The following is a 10,390-nucleotide window of genomic DNA, read 5'->3' as shown; positions in this document are numbered from 1 at the left end:
ATAGCTCTAGTCATCGCGTACTGTTAACTGTTCTTTGGGCTTTAAAGGCGATAAAAGCATTAAAGATCTACTGACCTACATATAACCAGTTGAGTGCAGAAATACGCCTAAGCAGTTTTTTTTTTATATGTCAAACCAAAAATTGACGTGAATGGAGGACGTGTGTCTGTGAATACTGAGTACGACGGCAAAGTCGTTTTAATTCGGCTACTTAAAATTAGTGCATTGATTACGTTTCACATGATAGAATTCACCAAAAACAAGCAATCAAAACCCTATATCAAAGACATTGTGACTTAATAACAGTGAAAACATCGCAATGGGTAAAGCTAAGAAGGGAAAGAAACTGCAGAATGCCGAGGACGGGTAATTTCCTCTGCATATATTTTATTTGCCACTATATGGCATATTTAGACAGATTAATAATTAAATAATCTTTTCAGTGACAGCGACGTGGAAACCACTAACATCGAGAGCGTGAAACCTTCGCAAACTAAAGGGAAGAAGTAAGTTATTTTTAGGTTAAGTACTTTCAAAAAATCTGACCAGCTGGTGATCGCATGGAATGACGTGAGACTGCACTTTCTTACGAAATTTATGAATTGTACCGCACATGAAGGAACCTGTGTGTCACCAGTATTTATTTTCTTAAATATTGTATGTACACAATATTGTGTAACTAAAGAAACAGTCAATTACTCATACACTGTTATTATTATTCACATACAAATTGAACATAGTTTCTCAATACTAGACTTGTAGAAGTATTAAAGCAGCTAGTTTTTTAAAATGTTTTAGGCCCACTAAGTTTGCAATGCATACAATTTATGTAAGAAATCAGAATCAGAAATCATTGCATTTATTCGTGATAAACTATGACATACAAAAGAATAACAACATAAAAGAAAGAAACATAGAATAAATAATTAGTTTACCACGAAATGGTCCCGCCTCAGCATTAATGCTAACTCAAAAGTCAGCGCTGATCTTCCGGCGAGACCATTTGTGGGTCACGAATGCAGCTGTACGACACGGCATAAAACTGTTTACAAATCAAACATTTATTTTTAAATTAAAATTAATAGAATATGAAAGCTAGCACAATAATTAGACTCTCACACATGACAGGAGGCCTGTGTGCAGCAGTAGGATGTAATTGCTCTAGCCACCTACAGACCTATAAAAAGGTCTCATGTTTCATTCTACTTAGATTTTGCGCATCATATCAAACGCATTTGTTTTGACAAATTGTCATTTGTGTATGATATTTATTTAATGATTAATCAACCAATTTATTGCAGAATTGCAGTAGAATCTGATGAGAGTGAAGATGAGAAGCCTAAAGCTAAATCAAAGCACAAGAAGTCAGTAGACGAAGATGTTAAAGAAGTCACAAAGAATATTAAAAATGTTTCGATATCAAAGAAGTCTCAAAAGAAGAAGGTTGAAGCCAGCAGTGAAGGTATGGAAATTAAATTAAAATATTTAACCTCTTGGGATTCAATGTCCTAATACTAGTACAAATTACATCCAAAGAAATTTAAATCTTAATTATATGAAACAGAGTTGCTTTTGATTTGTTTAGTTCGATTTTAAAACAAAACAATTTCAACTCTATTTTTTAAAAACATTAATTAAAATTTGATTGCCAATTTTGCTCCTATGGTGGGCCCCTAGAGGTTATTATACATGCTGTGGAATTATTAGTTTTCTTTTAAAAAAGAAAGAAAACTCAGCATATCATACAAGTCAATGCTACAAAAATACTGAAAAAGACATGTAAACACTAAAAACACCCTAAATGGAAACACAGATACTAATATAATTGTTATAAAACCTGGTCTCCGAAACCTTCACTACATATGTATGCACTGACACTACCAAAACCGATTATTAGTTTCACACCAGAAATAAATAGTGAACTACTGTGTCCCTAGTGAAAAAGGGTACAAGTCTCTGGCAGTTTAGGTGTATAAGGGCATAAGTGTTACGTGGAACTTACACCCCTTTACATCTGCGCTGCCAGAGATTTGTACCCTTTTTCACTAGGGCCACAGTATTGTTACTGTTAGGTCAGCTCACATTCAATATTCACATTTATTTTTTAATTAAATAAGCCTTTATTCCACATATGAAACACTTGTAAATACAAACATTAAATTGACTATATTATAAAATGTCTCTTAGTGAGGTGTGCCTGTCGGCATAGGCCTCTTCAGACTCTTTTCAGTGCTGTTTTTAGGATTCTGTACCCAAAAGGTAAAACGGGATTAATTATTACTAAGACTCCGCTGTCCGTCTGTCCGTCTGTCTGTCACCAGGCTGTATCTCATTGACCGTGATAGCTAGCCAGTTGAAATTTTCACAGATGATGTATTTCTGTTGCTGCTATAACAACAAATACTAAAAAGACGGAACCCTACTTGTTCGGTTTATTTATTTATTTATTTGAGTTTAATATCACAATAGCACAATAAAGGAGGCAGTTAGAAACCTAAAGACACTGCTCAGTTTCATGAAGGAGCTGGCGTGGCTAGAGTAGCACTAACTCGTTTCCACACAAAATAGGCACAATGGTTGTCGATTTGCGGAAAATGCCCAGCATAACCAACTAATATCACAATTGAAGCGAAACAGCCAAATTTGCACATACACAACAGCCATAAATATAGGGCACAGAGAGATTGCAAGAGAATTTTAATTGTTTTCTTTACAAAACAAATTGTTCCAATTAATTTCACTTGTACACCTTTTTAAACGGAAATTTAATTATTCAACAATGGTTATAACTAATTTTATAACCTTGTTAACCAATCTTTCAATTATAGCTTTAAAATGTACCCATGCCAGTAGGGCTAATATGGTTGGCTCTTTATCATTTGTCACCATGCCTGTCACGTTCTAACAAGTATGTGAGCGTGAAAGTGACGGGCATAGTGACAAGTGATAAAAATGGAACCATGCTACCGCAGTAAGCTTTAGTGTCTACAATGATCTGATGAGTGAGTCTTCTCAGGTCTGAAGCTTGGCACTTATACAATAAGGAAGTGCATATTTGGCACGAAAAAAAAAAAAAAAAAAAAAAAAAAGACAGAAACAAATGGAAACAGCTGGAGGAGGCTTTTACCCAGAAGGGGTCTACAGCAGAAAAATAAAAATTAATATTTATAAATATATATATCAAACGATAAAATTCTCTGTGGAATATTGGCGGCACCCTAGGTTAGGTTTTTTATAATGTGTTTATATGTATTTTGTATTATTTTTGTATGATTTGTTGTATTTTACTTTTATATTCATATTATAAAAATGCCTAATCTAAGACACAAGATAAATAAAGAGATAATAATAATAATAAATATTTGGCACTGGTAGATAATTATTGTCAGTGTTTGTTTATAAGTGTAAATAGGCAACATGTCTATGGGTAAATTTAAATTATGATGCATTTTTATTGTTTATTGTATGGTTAACCTAATTAAATTTTTCGTGTTATGGCTCCATCAAGGTGTTGATGATTCTGCCAATGTCGAGGTTGGATAAGACACGGCTAGTATATGAATCTCAAAAGTTTCTGAATTGATATGATGGTAGATGTCTATGTGACAGCATGATACATATGTAAATGACAGTGTCCGTCTCTTTCAATTATATGGTGTTAAAAAGTAACTGTTTATCATATACCCACTGATCACAGTGATCATGTAGCACTTGTCATATTGAGATTTAATATACAGCCATAATACAGTTTGAAGACCTGTACAAGCGCAATAGTAACACCCGTCTGCGAGGCCACCAATATAAGTTAATATCTGAACTGTCCAAAAACAACCCCCGCAGACATTTTCTCAGCAACAGAGTGGTCAAAGCATGGAACAAACTACCAGAAGATGTGGTCTCAGCACTGAAATACATAACCAGCGCAAAGAATACATATTAAGTGAAGATCACTCAGATACAGGCAACTATCAGTTGTTTCAACTGCCTGCCTGATTAATAAATAATAAATAATAAATAAATAAATAAATAATATTTTTGTCATAAGTATAAAGTTCTGATACAACTCCTAGAGCAAAGTGGAAGACAAAAACAAGGAATGTGATGTCTATTATTATTGGATCGGATAATTGCCCAGGAGAGAGAGTGTGTGTATATGATGAAGTATTGAATTCAGTGACGTTTGAGGCTGGCTGTACACTTTTTAACTATTATTTTTATTAATTACATGTAAATATGAATTAAATATAATATTTTATTTTCTGTTAAACAGATGAGTCTGATGATGAACCGCTACCAAAATCAGGCAAAGGAAAGAAGGCAGCAGATAAAAGTGCTTTTTCTTTCTTGGAAATAGAGGATTCAGCAGAATCATTACCTGATGCTGCTATTTCTTCTGAAGATGAAAAACCTCAAAAGCCGCAGAAAAAAACTCAAGAAAAAAAGGAACCTGCTGGCAAGAAAGGTAAAAAAGCTAAAAGGAAGAAGGATGATAGTGATGATGATTTAGAAAAAGTACTTGCTGAGCTAGAAATGGAATATGCTGGCGTCAAAAAGGAACCTACACCACCGACTGAAGGAGAAAAACCGCCTGAGCCTGTTGAAGATAAACCTAAAACTAAGAAAAAAGGTAAAAAAGAGGAAGACAAAGTAGAACCTGAAGAAGAAAAAGAAGGCAGTGATAATGAACTTGATGTAACAATCAAGACAGCTGCCCAGAAAAAGAAGGAAAAAAAGGAAAGGGAAAAACAGAAAAAACTAGAAGCCAAGAAAAAAGATAAGGACCAAGAAGGCAAGAAAGAAGAACCTAAAGAGGAAGTTAAAGTTGAAAAGACGGAAGAAGTTAAGGCTGAGGAACCAGCTAAGGCACCATCTGAGGAAAAAGAAGGTGGAGATACCCCTGCTACTGAAGGTAAAAAAAAGAAGAAAGGTAAAGCTAAAGAAGAAAAAGAGGAAAAAGATGATAAAGGTAAAAAAGGTCCTGCTAAGAAAACTATTGCTGCTATGCAGGAAGCTCTTAAGAAAATTAAAGAAGAGGAGGAACGTTTAAAGAAGGAAGAAGAAGAAAGGATAAAACAGGAGGAGGAACGTGAGCGGCAAAGATTAGAAGCTATTAGATTAGAAAAAGAACGTAAAGAAAGGAAAAAGCAGAAGGAAAAGGATCGTAAAGAGCGTCTTAAAGCTGAAGGGAAGCTTCTAACACCTAAACAGAAGGCAGAGAAAGCTAGGGCTCAAGCTATGCTGGAATCTCTGAAAGCACAGGGTATAGAAGTAGGCGGATCGGAGAAGAAACCACCTAGGCCTGGCACGAGGGTCAAACCTACAAAGCTCAAGAGTCAGATGTCGCAGGATACTCCGTCAACGCCACAGGAGGAGAAGAAAGTCGAATTGGAGATTGTAGATAAAAAGGTGAGGCATTTGTTTATATAGTCTCTAGTGCTCTGTACTATAAAAAATATTGTTTTATGTCTAAAAGTATGGGTTTATAATATGATACTTTTGATATATTTCCTTTTGACAAATTTACCCATATTAGAATGTAAAATTTGCCCTACTTTTTGGTAATAAATTAAACTTTATGCCTGTATGTATGACTGTAATAAATTAGTGGTTCTGTGAGGGCAGACCTCGCTTGCCTTTTCGTAAATGTCCGAAAACTGAATCAACCAAAAAAAAACTATTTAATCATTGAACCTGCTCACAAAGTTTTACAGGAATTGGTTGAGCATTACGACCGGTAGAGGGGAAAACTCTTCCTCCTCCGCTAACGCTCGGTCAATTAGGAATATTTTTTTACAATATATCCGTTTCTGTAACATGATGCAAATTTAATTCAACTTGATTTTCAGGAGGAACCTAAAAAGCAGGAAAAGAAAGAAGAAGAAGAAGGCATCAAAGACTCCTGGGATGCAGAGTCCTCCGAAGAAGAGCCAGAGCCGGAACCGGAGCCCGAGCCCGCCAAGCCCGCGCCGCCCACTCCTGTTAAGGAAAAAACACCGGCCAAGGTAAGTGGAGTGTAGAGTCATATGTAGAGCAAACTCAAATATACGAGTACCTATATTTGAACGGCATACAACTATGGGGCAGTGCCAGTAACTCTAACATCTCAACAATACAAAGAATGCAAAACAACATACTGCGGTCCATATGTAACGCTCCGTGGTTCACAACCTACTCGGAAATACATAAATACCTGCAAATCAATACTGTGAAGGAAGAAATCCTTCATGCAACTAAAGCATATCAACGTAGATTAAGCCACCACCCAAATGACCCGGCATCAAAACTCACAGACAAGGGATATGAAAAAAGGTTAAAACGAAAAGACATCTTCCCTCATACATAGAAAGGGGGAAAAAAAAGAGTAGAAGCCCTCACTGGAGGACTCGCTCGTCACGTTATTAAGCATTCAACCAATCTGCTTATAGTCTGACTGATCGCAGATATAACTAGAGACGAAACAAAAAATATATATATATTTGAAGATGGCATCAAGAATGCGTGGGCTAAAAACGTACGTTAAATGCATAGGATCTAATCTTAAATCTACAATACATGAAAGTCTGATTTAATAAGATAATTGTCAGTAAATTAAATATAACGTTTTCCCATAGTCTTTGTGAAAATTGGCCAACGATGTTAAAAGCAAGCCAAAACTGTACTAGCTTGTCAAATAACTAAAATGTTCTCAAAACTTTTTTCTTTTTAGAAGGTGGAAGAAGAAGAAAGTTCTTCCGAGGAAGAAGACAGTTCAGATGAGGATTCCAGCTCCGAGGAGGATTCCGATGATGAAGGAATGACTGATGCTCAGAAAAAGAGAGAGCTTATCTTGAGGAGATTAGAGGTAAGATACAATTATTAAAATATTTTTACTATTTTTATGTTAAAGGCGAAAATGAAAAAAACCCTTTTTCTGCATGATCTTACCTCGCGACCTTTCGGAGCACTTGTCCGATCGCTCTAACCAACTAAGCTACTAAAATTTGCACGATTCTTGCGAATCTTCCCATAACTTTCTTCATTGTTTATTCTCCAGGGCGTAGAATTACCGAAATCCCATGTCATGTTAAAAATTTATCGGTAACAATCTTTAAGTTATTATTACTTCATATAGAATGATATTGTCGCAACCTGTAGGCGAGGGGAGTGGGGCGTGAGCCGCGTGACCAAAACGTCGTAAACGCCATGAAATTCATGGCGCTTACGACGTTTAGGTCACGAGATTCCTGCTCCGCTTCCATAAATTCCGACAAGCAGCAAGTAAATTCGTATTGTACGAAGGGTCGGCCTGAAAACCAGCGTTGTAGTAGGTAAGCCTGCTGCAACACATGCTGAGGTTCGCACCTTTTTAGCATCATAATTTTAAAAGTTTTTTATATCTACATGTAAACATAAATTTGTGCCTAATTAAGTTTCATTTTAAGGCTTGTAATGTTTTGTAGCATTGCCTGTTAACATGTTTCAATGTGGTGTTAAATAAAAAAAAGTCTATGTCTATGTCTAAATTGTTTTCGGGAGTTAACAACACATGGCGCAAATACTGGTTCTTTGTGCCGTTTCTATACGTAGTACCTAATATTAATTCAATTTAATTACTTTCCTTAGTGTTTTTTTTAAATAAGATACATATTAACACGGAGAATTTAAATAGAGGTGTAATGTCAAAGAAAATTTTCTAGTCACAGTAAATTTACTGCCATCTTTAGACACATGATTAAAACTTTTAGAAGGCCATTTTACTTTGATCCTTATTCTTTCAATGATATGTGTTAAATTTGTTAACTATCAAAAAGTGGCGCCATCGCTCGAAACGATGCCGCTATAACTTTGGCCTTTGATCTATTAGATGGCGCCACTTTATGATATTTAACAAATTAAACACACAGTGAAAGGAAGGATAAGGATCAAAGTCAAATGGCGATATAAAAGTTTCAATCATGTATCGAGAGATGGCAGTAAATTTACTGTAGCTACAAAGTTTTCTTTGACAATCCACCTCTATTTCAAATCCTCTTTGATATTAAGAACGTAGTGTATGGGAATTTTCGATTTTAATTTGTTTTTCTTATATCACATATGTGGTCTAGGTTGACTAAAATACAAGAAATAATAAGACAATTATAAAAAGCTCATGTCTTTAACATAAAGATAATTATATCTTAAATATCCCCAGAAACGCAAAGAAGAAAACGAGATGAACAAACAGAACAACCCTCTCCGCGCGGCCGTGGTCTGCGTACTCGGCCACGTCGACACCGGAAAGACGAAAATTCTGGACAAACTTCGCCGAACCAACGTCCAAGATGGCGAAGCTGGGGGCATCACTCAGCAGATCGGCGCTACCAATGTGCCTATTGAGAATATTAAGGAGCAAACGAAACATGTTAAAGGGGTAAGTACTTAGATATTAGTCAGCAATCTCACTAGAAAATAAGTCACCAGAAAGACGAAAATTCTGGACAAACTTCGTCACCCCTATGTCCAAGATGGCGAAGCTGGGGGTATCACACAGCAGATCGGCGCTACCAATGTGCCTATTGAGAATATTAAGGAGCAAACGAAACATGTTAAAGGGGTAAGTACTTAGATATTAGTCAGCAATCTCACTAGAAAATAAGTAATCGGAAAGACAAAAATTCTGGACAAACTTCGTCACCCCTATGTCCAAGATGGCGAAACTGGGGGTATCACTCAGCAGATCGGCGCTACCAATGTGCCTATTGAGAATATTAAGGAGCAAACGAAACATGTTAAAGGGGTAAGTACTTAGATATTAGTCAGCAATCTCACTAGAAAATAAGTTATCGGAAAGACGAAAATTCTGGACAAACTTCGTCACCCCTATGTCCAAGATGGCGAAACCGGGGGGTATCACACAGTAGATCGGCGCTACGGCGCATGTATAGTTGAAAAAATAATTCAACCTGACCTTTTTTTACGGAGACACTTTGTTGTTTAAGTTCGTCTATTGTTACTCTAAGTCTACTTAGTTAATTTAATAAACATAAAAACATACATTTCGTTTCATTTTGTACCATAAAATTGAAAGCAAAAATATCATAACTTAACAACTTTCAGTCAATATTAAAACAAAAATCTTAGGAATAACTGTAAATTTCATAAAAAGTGTTTGCGTGAGTTATTCGAATATTTATAAAATTAAACTGTAAATTTCAAAAAAAGTGTTTGCGTGAGTTATTCGAATATTTATAAAATTAATGACTGGCTATCAAAGTATCTCAATGAAACTAACAAGAAATTATTTGATCAATCACACTAATTTACAGGATGTTTATTGTTCCTCCTAGAAACTTGATGATTTTTAGATACGAGTTTTTTTAAAGTAGTGACGATATAAATAAATAAATAAATATTATTATTTTATTATATAATTTTTATTTATTATAGGACATTATTACACAAATTGACCAAGTCCCACAGTAAGCTCAATAAGGCTTGTGTTGTAGGTACCTAGACAACGATATATATAATTATAAATACTTAAATACATAGAAAACATCCATGACTCAGAAACAAATATCCGTGTTCATCACACAAATATATGCTCTTACCAGGATTTGAACCCTGGACCATCAGCTTCATAGGCAGGGTCACTAGCCACTAGAACAGACCGGTCGTCAAATCCCTACAATACCTACCTATACGGCCTATCTACACGTGCAGTGAAATCCAGAATAAGATAATTTGACGTTTCCGCTTATGCCATAGTTTTTTTTTTTTTTTCATTTTATTTCATTGTTGTCACGTGGCCTATATTTCAATACGACGTTGATTACTGTCATTAGGTATCTCCAATTAAACACCCGGTTCCTATATCTTTATTTATTTAATTCTAGGATTTTGTTTGAACATGACATATATATCAGCAGTGGCCATTACATCCTTGTTCAGGTTCTGCAGCAACGTGAATTCCACTTTGCACTTTTCGAAGGGCCAGACGAAAGGGAAGTCCTGCCCCGGTACTGTGATGTTCATCAGCCTGTGTGTACCCTGAAAAAGTTTTGTCACAATGCCACAATTGAATATCCATTTTCACAACTTGTTTTATGGTTTTAGGATTATCATCTTAAATAAATAAATATTATAGTACATTATTACACAAATTGACTAAGACCCCACAGTAAGCTCAATGAGGCTTATGTTGAGGGTACTTAGACAACGATATATATAATATATAAATATTTATAAATACTTAAATACATAGAAAACACCCATGACTCAGGAACAATTAAATATCCATGCTCATCACACGAATAAATGCCCTTACCGGGATTTGAACCCGGGACCATCAGCTTCGTAGGCAGGGTCACTACCCACTAGGCCAAACCGGTCGTCATCTTATCAATAAGTTATACCAAATAACCGGATTTTA

The 10,390-nt window shown here is 35.6% G+C and overlaps 1 protein-coding gene across 1 annotated transcript in view; it reads left to right on the top strand.

The window, feature by feature from the left end:
- The first annotated feature begins 146 nt into the window (after positions 1-146).
- LOC133517353 (eukaryotic translation initiation factor 5B) overlaps positions 147-10,390 on the top strand; it is a 64,239-nt gene continuing 53,995 nt past the window's right edge. The window contains exons 1-7 of the mRNA XM_061850649.1: positions 147-366; positions 444-506; positions 1,302-1,462; positions 4,271-5,406; positions 5,847-6,002; positions 6,707-6,841; positions 8,171-8,389. Coding sequence (XP_061706633.1) covers positions 320-366; positions 444-506; positions 1,302-1,462; positions 4,271-5,406; positions 5,847-6,002; positions 6,707-6,841; positions 8,171-8,389 — 1,917 coding nt within the window. The 5' untranslated portion in view covers positions 147-319. The remainder of the gene's footprint in view (positions 367-443; positions 507-1,301; positions 1,463-4,270; positions 5,407-5,846; positions 6,003-6,706; positions 6,842-8,170; positions 8,390-10,390) is intronic.

This window comes from Cydia pomonella, chromosome 4 (genome assembly GCF_033807575.1).
Source record: "Cydia pomonella isolate Wapato2018A chromosome 4, ilCydPomo1, whole genome shotgun sequence".
Taxonomy (NCBI): Eukaryota; Metazoa; Arthropoda; class Insecta; order Lepidoptera; family Tortricidae; genus Cydia; species Cydia pomonella.
The sequence above is the reverse complement of the archived record's forward strand: the minus strand, read 5'-3'. Positions and strand labels throughout refer to the sequence as shown.